The 15,096-nt window shown below is 39.7% G+C and overlaps 1 protein-coding gene across 1 annotated transcript; it reads right to left on the bottom strand.

Annotated features, from left to right (window-relative positions):
• Positions 1 to 452: 452 nt before the first annotated feature.
• Positions 453 to 11,944, bottom strand: slc6a16a (solute carrier family 6 member 16a). The gene is made up of 12 exons (XM_079177146.1): positions 11,682 to 11,944; positions 6,078 to 6,303; positions 5,723 to 5,880; positions 4,704 to 4,830; positions 4,436 to 4,611; positions 4,175 to 4,285; positions 3,786 to 4,027; positions 3,119 to 3,311; positions 2,222 to 2,423; positions 1,885 to 2,044; positions 1,619 to 1,781; positions 453 to 1,154 (listed from the first exon to the last, which is right to left on the bottom strand). Exons 1-12 carry the CDS (start codon positions 11,682 to 11,684, stop codon positions 813 to 815), a joined length of 2,103 nt encoding a protein of 700 aa, XP_079033272.1. The 5' UTR covers positions 11,685 to 11,944; the 3' UTR covers positions 453 to 812.
• Between the last annotated feature and the right edge of the window lie 3,152 nt (positions 11,945 to 15,096).

Here is a 15,096-nt window from a genome sequence, read left to right as displayed (position 1 = left end):
TCTAGAGGTTTATTTAAAGTCCTCATCTACAGTACAATTCTGCTACACTGAGCACATTGTGACATTTAAAAACATTGCTGTGGTCTTATGAGGTAAAATGATACAAATATAATGTAAAATAAAGTTATTTTACTGACATATTAAATTTCACACACTGATTTACAACAGAAATAAATGTAAATATTCAAATACACAATCACACACACACACACACACACACACACACACACACACACACACACACACACACACACACACACACACACACACACACACACACACACACACACACACACACACACACACACACACACACACACAACTCAGCCGCTCAAGGTAGAATGTTTTCATGCAAATTCATCCTTGGCATTTAGCTAAAAATACTCATGAAGTCAATTTTTTCGTTGCTGTCTTCCTCAATTCACCGGCCAATGAATGAAACAAGGCTGGTAGAAACAAAAGAAAACAGCGTGTCACTTTCCAACTCTAAAACCTTCCATAAATTCTTTGTTTCATCAAATATAGCAGCTTATTCCTTTTTGATGTATCTGCCAGTGTTTTTATTGTCTGAACATTGTGAGTGGTTCAGACAATGAATGAAGGGAGGACTTGTATTTTCATAACTACAGAATCTAAAAAGCTTTTGATTTGACTGATATATGATAAATTGGTGCAAACCCACGACTCTTGTGCAGATTAAAAATAATTCTCTTTATTACTGACCTCCCTTCACTTTGCAATCTCTCTTGCAGGGTCTTACTCATGCACTCTGGAGTTCAACATGTAAACATGTCTTCCTCCCACAGCCATGCTCAAACCCCTGTATCTTGTTCATCATCATCTTCCTCCTCCTGCTGCGACAGGAGCCGGTAGTGTTCGTTGCCCAGCGGCAGGAAGGCAATCCTGGGATGAGCCTCGTCTTCCTCGGTGGGGACTCCGTGATGGGAATCCAGCTGCTCAGTGGAGCTGCACTTGGTGTACAACTCACGGTGCATCTTTTGGCCGCCTCCCTCCTCGGAGTGAGTGTTACAGGCCTTGGGATTTTTCAATGTGGAATAGATGTAGCCAATAGGCACAGGCAAGCTGGCAAAGATTATCAGCATGACAATCATACCAAGAGCCCAACCAGGGTACTCAAGAGTCATCTCAGAGCCCTGAAGAGAGGGAAAGACAAAGGATGTCAGAGAGAGAAACATGGGCAGGCACAATACTGCTCAAGAGTTAACCGTCAAAAACACAGTATAAATTATTTTGTTATGACGATAAAGAAATTGCACAGTAAGATTAAATTATTCTGCTAGGAAAGAATGTCTTTTAGCAGCTATTAGAATGTCAATATATATGAATATGAAAACGTTTATGCGAAGATGTAAATCGAAATAACAAAATAATCACAACGTCAAAACACATTGTAAATACAATTAATACATATTAAGTTGCTTCAACAGCATAAAAAAAAAAAAAATCAGCATTTGTTTTTGCAGTTATCGAGTGCAGTTGGAAGAACAAATATACAAATCTTGGTGAGTATGTCACATATATTGTAAACTATAACAGAGGATTTTGTGTATTAAATTGTTTTGTGTGTAGGACAAAAAGCTGTCGGCCGGTATCTTACTGTGGTTTGATTCCAGGCGGTGTATGTGGGCCTTTTGAAGACCATACGCAACAAACTTGCAGCCAGAAGACCAACCATCGCCAGCAAACAAACATATTTCCAAAGATATTTGTACACCACTGGAGGGCGCCATTTTAGCATGACTTCAATGTCATCCAGGAAGCTGCAGCGACAGAGAACATTTACAGGTGATTTTCAAAATAAGGAATAAAAGACGAGAAAACTGAACAGAAATAATTGAACAGTTAAAGTTAGTGGTTTCTTACCGATCTGTTCCATAAATCCACGCGACACTAATGGTTTCAAAGATTACAACAATGACTAACGGTAGAGTTGCAGAGTAGTCGTCAAACATAGCCACAAAATAGTTGCCTGAGCGTTGAGTGAACAACAGTCCTATTATGAACCCCAAAGCACAGCTGGACACTAAAAAACAAAAAGGAAGGCAGACAGTGTTAGTTGGACCTTATTACTGCATACAGACAATTGTAGTCTTTAGAGGCAATAGATGTCTGAATTCTTAAAAGAAAAAAATGTGTGGCAGGCCTATACATAGTCAGAAACCAAAATATCCTGCCTGAGGCAGAATTTTGTGTGCATTACCAGTGAGTAGGGTCCGGTGGCGGCCCAAGAGGCTAAAATTGTCCATGAGAGGTGTGAGGATTCCCTGCATGGTCCCAAACATGGTGCTGAGGCCCAGGTTGAGCAGCATTAGGAAAAACAGTGTGGACCAGAAGGGGCTGGCAGGAAAACGGGCCATCACCTCAGTGAATGCTATGAATGCCAGGCCTGTCCCTTCAACCCCCTGCACGCATACAAAGGGAAGATATAAAAAGGTAGAGGGAATAAGTCTGAACAGGATTTTTTTAAATGTTGACCGAAGAGTACAAACACTTATTGTGATTCCATGCACATCCAAGGGAAAACTAAATATGTGAGTTGGGATTGGTATTTCCAGCAGAATCCCTTAGCAAGTACATTACCCAATCTTATAAGTCAGTATTTGGACCCCTATTTGTAGTTATAATCCGATAGCACCACACCAGAAGCACTGCTGTAGTAGTCTGCAGTAGGGGGTGAGTGATCTTTTTTCGTAAAATAAACACTATTAGATAAGATAACTTTTAGTACCCCAGCTTGTTTCTTTAGTTTCTCCTTTCACTCCTCTATCACAGCTTGTTTCCATCTCGCCAGGAGACCGACTAGATACTGTGTCCCATGTTTTCTTCCTCTTGCCAGCTGGATAATCTTCAATACTTCACAGATTTTTCAGGAGTCCTGGGAACCTCAGTACCACACCTTCTTACTATTACTATTTAAACGTTCACCTCAGTTTAAATCCCACATTTTTTTTAAGTTGTCTTCGCTAACTATTTTAACTTAATGCTTTGATTCCTGCTTGTTTAATTGTTTTCTGAGATAGTTTTATCCCTCTTAGAAATTCTCTTGAAGGTATTATCTGGTTTTGTGAAGCATGACACGTGTTTATCTCAGGTATACCTTATTCATCTCCTCTTCCAGGCTGCAGTCAGTGATGTTAGGACCCATCGTTGAGCTGTAGTGACTGTACCACTCTCTGTATTCAGCTAAAGACACAGAGCTTGGATCTGTCATGTTGATCCAAGGCCAACCAAGGCCAACCAAGTGCTGGTTAGATTCATAGGACGACATCAGGCTTAGAAGACCAAGATTTCTGGAAGAGGTTAGAGTAAAAGGACAAAATATAAGTCAGGCAATATCAGCTGAGAAAAGTCACTGGCTCCCATGTTACGGTTAATCTTGAATATTTATCATGAATATGCTAAATTACCAGGAAATAATGCATGACGTTCCACTTTTGGGACAGATGCTGTAGAAATATATCAATCTTCAAAGGGCAATGCATGAAAGTCTTCAATAGTATTTTCAACCAGCTGAGTAATCATTTCCTACATTTAACAATCCACTGTAAATGTGCCTGAATTGGATACCTATTTTAAAGCAAAAGGACATTTTTTTCTGCGCCTTAGGCAAAACAACTACACTTTATTATATGGTTTGGTCTTTGAGAATACTATACAAACTAAACATTTTGGCTTATTTGTTATTTCAGCAGCATTAGAAATATTGTGGTAGATGGTAATGAGTGCACATTAATAAACATTCATGCACACACTAACATCCGTACTCAGCCACGCAGCGTAGTGCAATGTTCTTGGCACGGAAACCCAGGACAACAAAAACCACCAGCGAAGCCAGCACAGACGTCATGAAGTTGATGCCGGAGACCATCAGCGCGTCCCTGTGGCAGTTGTTGTGGACTGGATTGTAGGAGGAATAAGCGATAACAGAGCCATAGCCAAGTCCAAGGGCAAAAAACACTTGTGTAGCTGCCTGGCGCCATACCTGCACATTTCCCCAGATTTCAAGCTAAAAATGATCACAAAACAAAGTCTTATTAAGTTAATTAAAATATTAAATTAAAACATCTACTTAAAACATTTGTCATTTGCCATAAATTAGATACAAATTATAATCAACACATGATTATAACCAAACACGAGGTGAAGTGCTTACTTTAGGATAAAACATAAATGTGATTCCTTCCATCGCACCGTCCAACATCAACCCTCTGATGAGGAAAATAAAGAGCACCACATAGGGGAAGACTGAGGAAAAGTACATCACCTAAGATTTGGGAAAAGAAATGGAAGATGATTTCTGTGCCAGAGCAATATTGCCTTACTCCTTTCACAAAGATACAAGCATAACGTGTGTAGGTGTTGGTTGTTGATATCCCTTGGAACTGGGTGGTAAGGAGAAGAACGTTTAACTTACCTTTGCAGAAGACTTGATGCCCTTGATCATAGCCAAGGAGACAATTGCCCAGGCCGCCAATAAACAGCCTGTCATGATGGGGTTGAACTCTCCCGATTCTTCGATGGAATTTGTGATGTTAAGAGCATTCCGAAACCAGAAATATGACGTTGCGGAAGAACCTGCACATTCTTTCACTGTTGATTGAGAACAGACAACATTCTAGACCTTACTGGCATCTACAGTACATGACGCCTCATTTTGATTAACATCTCAGTTATGTCAGTACCTGTGTCATTGGTGGTTACATCAATTGGACAGTGCTCCCATGGCAGAGGATACTGAAAAGAATTACCCAAGTAGAACAGGCTCCATGCAATAATAACATTGTAGTAAAGAGCCACGTAAAAACAGACCTAGAGGAGAAGAAAGGGTTCATGAAGGATTTACTCAATGAAATATTAATATTGACAAAGCAAGGCCTTTACGATATCGGATACAGTATGTGCTGACCTCTATAGTGTGCAGTGTGAAAAGTTATTTCAAGGTCAAGTGGAGAACAGCAAACATAAAAGCACCTAAGACAGGATTTTCTTCTAATTTAATGCACGTGTCACCCAAAAGTGCTAATTAAACAGTTGACACTTGTGTTTAAAGCCTAGCAGTAATGAATTGTGACACTGACAGGGACTAAAAGTGAAATGTGGCTTTTTGTAAAAGAAACAAGTTTAAAGAAAAACAGCCCAAAAAACATCGGTGTCCAAGCATACAAGTGTACTTCTGTGTGCTGTGTGTGCCCAGAAAGTTCTTGCCGACTCTGTGTTTGCCACGTTACGTCTGTAGGGAAAAGTGTTACGCAAGAAACTGCCAGCAACACAGCGCACTGCTTGTCTCACATTACAGCATGGCATGATGTCATCAGCGTCCTTTCTTAAGTATACATACAGCGTGGCTGGTAATAAAAATAAAGTTCGAAAGGTGATATATGAGGTAGTACTGCTGAGACCAGTGGAGGAAGACATTCATGCCTATGAATCTTTTCATTCTGGGGCTCATATCTAAAATATTGATGATGGCCGAGATACTATGAGCTTTGAGTAATGACGTTGCAAATGTGTTTGTAAAAATACATACAATATAATACAGGATAGAGAATATAGAATATATATAATAGAGGTATTATTGCCTCCCCATTTTGGCTTTTATTTGCCCCCACTAACAAATAAACCAAAACTTAACTTATCATTCATACATGAAGAGTACAATCCCAAACCCAGAACAAAACAACAAAAAGAAATCAACTCTCACAATGCAGCTTGAGTAACCGATCCCTGCCAGCTTCGGGGAAATGTGCTTCCAAACACCAATACTGCCTTGGCGAATGCTTTGGCCAGCTGCCAACTCCATGAAAAACAGTGGAACTCCCACAAATATTAAAAGAAAAAAATACAGCAGCATGAAGGCCCCTAGAAAGAGGCAAAGAAGATTTCAAAACATGAAGGCATTTCTGTATTTTTAACAATGTGTCATTTGGTCTTATGCGTCAAAATATCCATGTGTGTAAAAAAGAATTGTCAGCTACTAGATTCAAGAGAGCTACTGTGACGAGTCAGTCAAAAGTACAGAGCTGAAATGTAAAAAAGAAATCTTTAAAGACACTCACCTCCTCCATTTTGGTGGCAAAGGTATGGGAACCTCCACACATTCCCCAGGCCCACACTGAACCCCACCTGTGCCAACACATACTGGAGCTTAGAGTCCCATGCTGGTCGGTCGGCATCGCATGTCTCAACTCCGTCTGAATCTTGTCCAGTTGTAAGCTGAGTTTCAGACTGAGCCTCACTCAACCAGGCTCCACTCTCGTTGCTGTCCAGAGGAGGTTTCTCCGTCTTAACATGAACAAAGAAGAATGATAAACTTCACTGATGATTCGTTGATAGAGAGTTATTAGCTTATTGACATGAGACAGTCCAAATACATTTTATGCCAAGAAAATGAATGAGACCCTTGCAAACTAAAATAATGTAAAGTTCAGCACCCCATGTAACACTGAATGTGTTTAAGTGCCTTCACTATGTCTGCAGATACCCACTAGTCCCACTTATCATTCACCAGTCATATAACAACAAATAATATAAGAATATGCTATATAGGTGTACAGTGTTAGGGGCAATGACTAAAGAACACTGAGAGTCCAGAGGAACTAGAGCATGTCTCCAACCTTGACCTGCCATTTGAAAACACAATTGTAAGATACATGTGCTGCAACTCATGCGGAACTCCAATTTCATAAATAAGCAAGGATGATATGCTCCATGTTGGGAAAAATACAGAGAGACTATGAGATCCTGTCTGTACACTGTGCAGTTTATAAAACAAAACCTAAACCACAACATTGTCAAGGAAACCAACACAGATTTTGATACTTTTTGTAAAACTCGCTTTTATTGTGAAAAAGTAGAAATAGAACGTATTTGTCAGTGAGGTTACCGCTAACCAAGATCGTTTGTCAAAAATGTGTGTACCCCATAGTAAATTTACCAATTCAGACAATTCAAAATTAGATCACTAAAATGTTAAAGACAACAACAGCAATGAAAATGTGTTGTATTGTAGGACGTAGACTATAGCATGTTTACACCGTCTAACAGTACATCTTTAGGCAACGTATCCAATGAAAAGATTGTTCTATGTGTTGGCTACTGTGGTTTATTATGTGAAAATTATCAAAATATAAAGGTAATTAGATCAAAAAGGCACAGAAAACCCCAATGCCAGGTGTCACTGTTCAACAAGAATATGAAAACTCTATGCAAGACCATCCGATCACCAGGCTGCACTTGAACTACACACTCTCATCAACTGACTTGGCTCATATGAGTGAGCAAGATCCAAAATGACCTAACGTGTGCCAAACTGGCTTTAGAACATGATGTAGCTGCACCACTGCAAGTATGAGCTGGTGAGAATGGAAAATTACAGGAGGTGAATGACCCAGAAAAGTTTGTGGCTGGTCAGGACACATGGACAGGCAGATACGTCGGGTGATTTCAGAAACAAGCATGCACACATACATACATAGAAACGTGTGGGAGAGTGACAGGAATATGTGTGCACACATAAATAGATAGGAGGGGAAGTGGGAAAAGCAGCAGCCACTAGACACATGTCTGGGTCTTCGGTGTTGTAAACTTGGGAGTGGGTGGGAAAATTGAGGGGGAGGTGTTACGTTTACATTGGTTCACACTGTGGGTGGTGCTGAAGAGCATGGGTGCACCATGTGGTAGATATAGTTGGTAAGAAGGCAGGAGGCTTGTTATAAGAAGGCTATGAGCATTTTTGGTCAACATTTTTGAGAATTAAATTGATCAAAGACCAAAACTGTCAAACAGCATCCAGCGATACCTCTAGAGCTGAAATGATTAGTCGATTGATAGACAAATCAATAATTGGGAAAATGTATCTGCTACAATTTTGATAATCTAGGAATCCTACATGTTATTTATTAAGCACATAAACCAACCTTTCACTGGTTCCCACTTCTTTGGGTTTTGGACTTTTAATCAGGCATAGCAAGAAGTGAACTTGATGATGTCATATTTAAATATTGAAAGAGTTTGTAGATTAACCTATTATACATTAATCGAAGAAAACAATTGCTAGTTGCTGCCCTTGTTCTCTCCAGATTTAGCTAACCTTGAATAGTGATTGACTAAGGTCACCTGGATCTGATTCAGTATTACAGTATGTTATGAACTGATAAAGTCTGGCTATCAGATGTGCGAGTAACCTTAGTGGTGTAGCTCTTTCCTTTCAAAGGAAAACTAAATGTCCTTCAAAAGAGACTGAAAAAAGGAGAACCGACCCAATCACAACATTTAAAAATATTTTGTTTTTGCACAAATGCAGATTCAGTTCAACTCTTACTCAGATTTACAGGTTTGGATATTTCAGTGCACCCTCAAACTGGTCCTAAAGCTCCTGACCAACACAGCAAGCCTGTATCAGGTTGTCGTGTACACAGTTGTAATTTGTTTAAAAGCGAGAGGCTGAGGTCTTTTTTGTTTAGTTGCACTTTTTCGGAAACTGTAAAGAGTACTCTCTCTAGTTTTTTTAAAAACTTTTAACACATCTTCAAAAACCGTGGAGATGAAAACGCCACGCTGCTTCTTCAGTTCTGTGACTTGCATACAGCCTTTAGGGAAAGAACTACTAAATTTTTTTTTTTGTTCTTATTGCCCCACAGCTCCCCCCCCCCCTCCCCCCAGAGCACACACACAGTGGTTCTTCATTTTTGCCTATTGGTCAGCGAGGGTCTATCTCTGGGTACAGTTGGAAACCACCCTTCAGTCCTCACTGAACAGCGATAGTAAATGAACAAAGACACACCTACTTTATCTCTAAAACACCCTTGTGTTTTTTTTCATATTTATAGAAATGGGTTAGGATTTATTTTAAACACTTTGTGTAAATATAGTTAGACTGGATGACATCTCCAATAGTGCAGCATATTCTGATTGTTTGCTGAGTTGTTATAATTAATAAAGCCTCGGTATTTTACACCATAACTGGTATCCAATAAAACAGAATAAACATGTTAATATATATCCCAATATGTCTTCATAATGTTAATAATCATTGGTGTGTATTATTTACACAAAAAATATTATATTAATTTCTTCAACTTTCTTCGGTAAAGCTTAGTTAAAAACCCTTTTAGCATCTGTACGTGCCCTTTAAATTCCTCCCGAACGCAAACTTTATTGCTCAGTAATTGCTGTACTCCATGATATTAGAATGGGTAACTGTTAAGACGTAATACAATCTAATAGCCTGCCATGAAAGGTCTGATTTTGTTGAAACCGTGCTACTTTGTAAATTGTGTATAGGACTGCATTACAAGTAGAGGACCAATTTAATGCAGCTCTTTATACAAAACCACTAACTACAACCTCAAAATCAACAATTGAGTTAATTTAAAACACCTCTGCCCAGTGTTTCACAAAGTATTTAAACATGATTATATTGAATTGCATTACAGCGTACAGAGATTTCTATTTCTATGTTAGCTCACTGGAGTCAAATGTAGCCTCAAATCTAGTCAGTGCTATCTAAATTGCATAAGAAGAGTCATACTGGACATGTTTCATGATTCAGAAAATGGAAGAGGATAGTTACACTTGCATATAAAACCATAAAGTGGCAATAAATCATTGTCACACATGTTCAATAGTGAAACACTTTGTTTTATGTGTTCCCACATTATATGGATGAACGCTTTAAACCAGGGGTCCCCAAACTTCTTCCTGTGAGGGCCACATCACTGAACATATCGTTTGACCTAGGGCCGCACGATTATGGGGGGGGGGGGGGGGGGGGGTGCTACTCGCAGGTGAGCGACTGTTGCATCGTGCGCGCGGATCGGGGCGGAACACCGCCGTGCGCGATACAGAGAGCAGGGGAATTGAAAACGTGCGACCATGTAGTGACAGACATGACATGCCGGCGTGTAAATAAATTAAGCACAAGTACTCGTCCTTCAAGCTCCCGTCTCTCTGCTTCTTCTTCTACTCTTCTACTTCTACAGGGTGCGCGCATGACAGCTCTCATCTCGTTCGCCCCCTGGTGGTTGGCTGATTCAGGAAGCGTTTGATTTGATATGTAGCAGAGCACGTATTTTAAACGTCAATATCGCAGACGATCATGCTCATTTAATCGTGGCAGCCAAAATCGTGATCGCAATTAAAATTCGATTAATTGTGCAGACTGAAAAAAAATCATAATGGGTCTCTGGTATTGTTCAGGGGGCCGGACCAAATGTGGAGGCGGGCCGCATCCGGCCCGCGGGCCGTAGTTTGGGGACCACTGCTTTAAACAGCATGACACACGTGTGTGTTTCTGTCTGCAGACACCCCGACCTTTTGCAAACAGCCAGAATAAAGACCCTTTCACAACTTGGATTTTACATGTCAGCATCATGTTTGAAGAGGAGCCAGAGCCTTTTTTTTCTGTAAAAGTATCTTTGGTAACCTACTCAGGACCTTTAGACTACTCAGGAACTAGTAAGGCTCAAGATTAAATTAAAGAATCACATTCATCGCGCCTTCAGGTCACTAATCATACATCTCCAATTTTCTTTCAGATATCAGTTAGCGAAACGAGAGATGTCTGGTCAACATTTAGAACGTCGTCTCAGGATTTAAAATGAGTAAGTCACAACATCTATTGCCGTCCTGACGTCTGCAATCACAATAGGAAAATAATCTTTTGGATTACATACAAAGGATTTGAAGCTGCAGAATACTAAGGCATTCGACTATGAAATGCTGGGCACAACTGCACCAAGGAGCTGCAGAATGGGAGCTATATTGTCAGCTGTAATCCACAAGTACTGAGATGTTCGTCACAACTAAATATATTTAGTCACTTTCTTTACTTGCCCCAACATGGTTTAAGTCTTGAATCTACCCCAGTATGCATTGATATAATGGAAAAGTGCCAACACACTCCACAGGTATACATTAGCAAATACATATACAATACGCTTGCCCCAACACACACACACAGACCATTGCACAATCTGAGTAGCTGTCAATCATGAAACCACTCACCAATTTCCCTCTCTACAGGAGATTATTGCAAATGGATCCCATGATAATCTGTATATGTGAGCCATTAAATTATATTTTGGGTTCCATACTGACTACAGTGCAGTGTGTCGGTTTGTGCACAACACTAATGTCACATTTGAGTCAAAATGAAACAATGATTATGAGGATAAAGTGCTGCCTTTAAGCTCTAATTTGAGGTTGTTTACATCCACATCAGATCAACGTGTAGGATTGTTATCAATGTTGTAGTTAGAGCCACAGAGTGAAGGGACTCAAATAAATGTAAAACACAGACCTAAAAAAAAGCTCCTGGTATTACATTTAAAAAAGGTATAGCTTTGACAGTTGTTTAAGATTTCGAAAGATATTTTTGGCAGAATATAGCAGCATGGGCATTATTGTGAACTAATGTACAGAAGATCAGCTGCATAGCAGAGATTATCTAAAGTGAGCCAACCCGCAGCCTTAAAGCCTATTCATGACTGGTTAAGTAACAAAGGAGTTAGTAACAGTAAATTTACCACGAAAAAAAAAAGAGAAAGTCAGTTGATCAAAAGACTGAAGCAAACAATAAGAGCACACGGACTTTAAATATTATAGCTCATTCAGTCACGTTCATTAAGTGTAATAATAACATGTATGTGTTGTGGACATACCATGCTGACTGCACGGTCCAAGAGAGGAGTGGCGTTAGAGTTTCCAGAAGTCCTGGAGTTGGTTTCTCTGCTCGTCACTTTGTCCCTTTTTCACAACGCTACTTTTAAACTCTTCCTTTCTTCGACTTTGCTAATAGTCGGGCTAACAAATATAGTTCGCTAAGGGCAGGACCGTCTCGTGCAGATAGTTTGTTTTGTGGCCACGTTTCTCGTGCTGGCACAAACTTTGTCGTCGCCAACCCGAGAAGACATGAAGCAGACGTTACTGCAGATGGAGCCAATGGGAGGACTGAGGGGGCTGAACTGCCCTTCCCCGAAACGTTTAACGGAGCTGGACACACTGCTGGACGTTCCCGTGTGGCGCCAGTAGGTTTGATAAATACACCGCTGAACAGAGTTGTGTGCACTGACATGTGTTCATCCTCACTGCACTGCTTTAGAATGTATTTAAATAGGAAAATGCTAAAAAGCCTCGGATTATGACTGCGTGTATATTCGTGCAATTAGGGTACAGGCGCTGACTGCATCTTTAGTAAAAGTCAATACAAGGCTCTGCAAGACGGCGCAGAACAAAAGTGCGCCTAATTATCGGTTAATTAACTCCCAGTTAAGTCCCAAATAACTCCCATCAGCTCATGCAATCAGCGCCTTGCCTGGACGGATTGTTGTTACAAGAGCAAATTAAGGGAGGAAATATAGGCTACATTTTGAGAGTGAAAAAACATAATCTAAAATTGTGCCACTCAAGTAGCCTAGTCCAAAAGACAATAACTGTCCAGAGTGGTCCCATACAGTAGTTTAATGTCGTAGTGAGACGGAGGGAGGTGTTGGCCACCTGTTGGCTCTCTGGCATAAACATGTCTACACTCCCTGGTGGACAAAATGTGCCAAGACGACCTTAGGCTACTTGCTCACTCAAATTAAAAATAATTCAGGAATCCACAATCGGCATGAATTCAAGTTTTTGGTCCCTGTAATATGGGTAGAATACCAGATTTTTCATAGTCACCATTCAAGTGTATTTAAAGTGACTGAGGAAATACTATTGGGTTAACATGAATCATATTCAGAAAGTCATACGGTCACATTGTCGGAGGGAGTTAAACAGAATGCATCTGTAACATGACTCCTCTGTTGTGTATTGTTTTTCTATTTTTGTAACTTAAGGCCTTTCCTTACAGCCAGATGATACAGGCAAGTTATGATGAGGAAAATGTTTTAACTGCCAATTAAAAAGTGCACACTTCCACCAAATGAAAAAGCAGCAGGCATGGGGATATGTCCTCCTGTTGAAACTAATTGTGGGGATTAACTGAAAGGCTCTTCAAATGAGATGAGACTTGTTGTTGCTCAAAGTTATGTGTATTATATCGACAGTAATAGATTCAAATGACTATTTATTTAATTAAGTTAAACACATTTTTAAAAAGTCAGTTCAGCAGACTACTTGATGTAATTGGCCAAGATCTTGGCCAGTTGTCAGGCTTTAATTCAGGCCAGGTGAAGGCATCTGCTAAGAAAACTTTCTGTTCATATAAAGTTGTATTAATCAACATTGGTTCCTTTCAGAGCACCTAACCTGAAGATTATTGACCCAAATATGCCTACAACCCACCAGTTTATCATTGCCCAAAATATCACAATGGCAAGACAAGATCTGAAACATCGGGAGAAAAAGATCGAAAGGCCTGTTGCTGTTTTTTTCAATATCTTATAACAAGATATCCTGCAATGAGTAATAACAAAACAGTACATAAATCAATGTATACTAGCTGTTAATAGTTCAGTGCCAACAGTGGTACCTACAGTATATTCTTTTGTGAATGGCACTGAAGTGAATGTCTTCAGTATGCATTGCAAAACTCAAGGCTTTTTGGAACAACGTGCAGAAAACATGAAGCATGGAGCTGAATCCATTATGCTTGCAGTTGTGTGGCAGCCCCATTATCCTCTACACTTGCTAATTCCATCTTTGATTTTTAGGTTGACCACCTGTTCATAGCCTCCTGGACCTGAGCAACAGTCAAACACGAGGAGAGCTGCAGGGACAGATGATGTCTGACCTCCAACAACCAGCTGGGGTCACTGTTCACCAACTGCTCGGTTTTCCCTAAAGCCATGACCCTACTTCCTTTTCTTGTACCGGAGTATCTTATCTTTTCCTATCTTAGCTTAGTGACTTTAGTCTGCAGTTGATCAAAGTATGATGGAAACTCCATCTTATTTTAAATGTTTAGTAAAAAGCAACTTCTTCTTGGAAAAGTACTAATTATTCTAGCGGTGTATTCCTCAACAGAAAGAAAACTGGAGTTTGGCTGGGGTCCTATTGACATTGTTTTTCTGAAAGAACACAGACATCCACTATTATCTACTGTAGCAGCAGCGTTACAGTGCTCTGAGAAATAGCAGAAAGCAGATATTTAAAGTTTTGCAAACATCCTTTACCACACCTTCTCAGATATCATGTGATGCTCTTGTCTTCCTGTTGTTGCAAACATACATATTGTTAGAATTATTTTCTGAGAGCATTATCTCTTTTATATTCTATAACCTTGAGGTATCCCAGTGATTACATTCTATGCAGTTTAACTACCACATTGTTCCTTGAATCAGTAATTTACTTTTTATCAATACATCTCTTTCATTCACAATTTAATTTGACAGATTCCAACAATTTCCTTTGATTTCACTCAGCCAACGATAACACTTAAAGAACAGAAAACTGCAAGATGACTATAAAAAAAATTATATGAAATTATTATATTTTATTTTGAATGTGATCGGTAGGTATAGTTATGTGGCTATAAAGGGAAAAAATGTTCAAATCAAATTAGTTAAGCTGACTTAACTAATACCAATCCAAAGGATCAATGCATTCAAATCTTTCATTTATTGTTATTGACACACTTGTATCTACCCATTTGAACTCTGAGCCTTATTTTGGCCTCGTCTCAAATGAAACTTGATGTCACAGAGTTTTTGGAAGTGGGAAGACTGCATTACATTTCTGGAATGTCATGTGTTGCAGGTCACATTAGCCTCTTGGCACAAGCCACAGGCGGTTGTTGCTAGGCATGCCTGTCATTAGAAAAGAGAAGCTCACAAAGATACCGAGAGAAAAATGGGAGGGAGCATGTGTGTGTGTGTGTGTGTGTTTGTGTGTGTGTGTATCAGAAAATCAGAGGGGAGTGAAAGCAACAGATTATCTGCAAAAGGAAAGCCAGACTCGTTTTTCCTGTTTCTTCATATCTCAAGAAGGTGGGACGTCCTCGTGTATCTTAACTCAGTGCTCATACAACTCAGCACGAGGAATGGTCTCTGTGCCCTGGATTTAAACACTCAAACCGCACTAAAAGGTACAGTGATGTATCTAAATTCTATGTGTTAACTTTATGCAAATAGAGTGTGCGTTTGT

Source organism: Pholis gunnellus (genome assembly GCF_910591455.1).
Source record: "Pholis gunnellus genome assembly, chromosome: 17".
Lineage (NCBI taxonomy): Eukaryota > Metazoa > Chordata > Actinopteri > Perciformes > Pholidae > Pholis > Pholis gunnellus.
The sequence above is the reverse complement of the archived record's forward strand: the minus strand, read 5'-3'. Positions and strand labels throughout refer to the sequence as shown.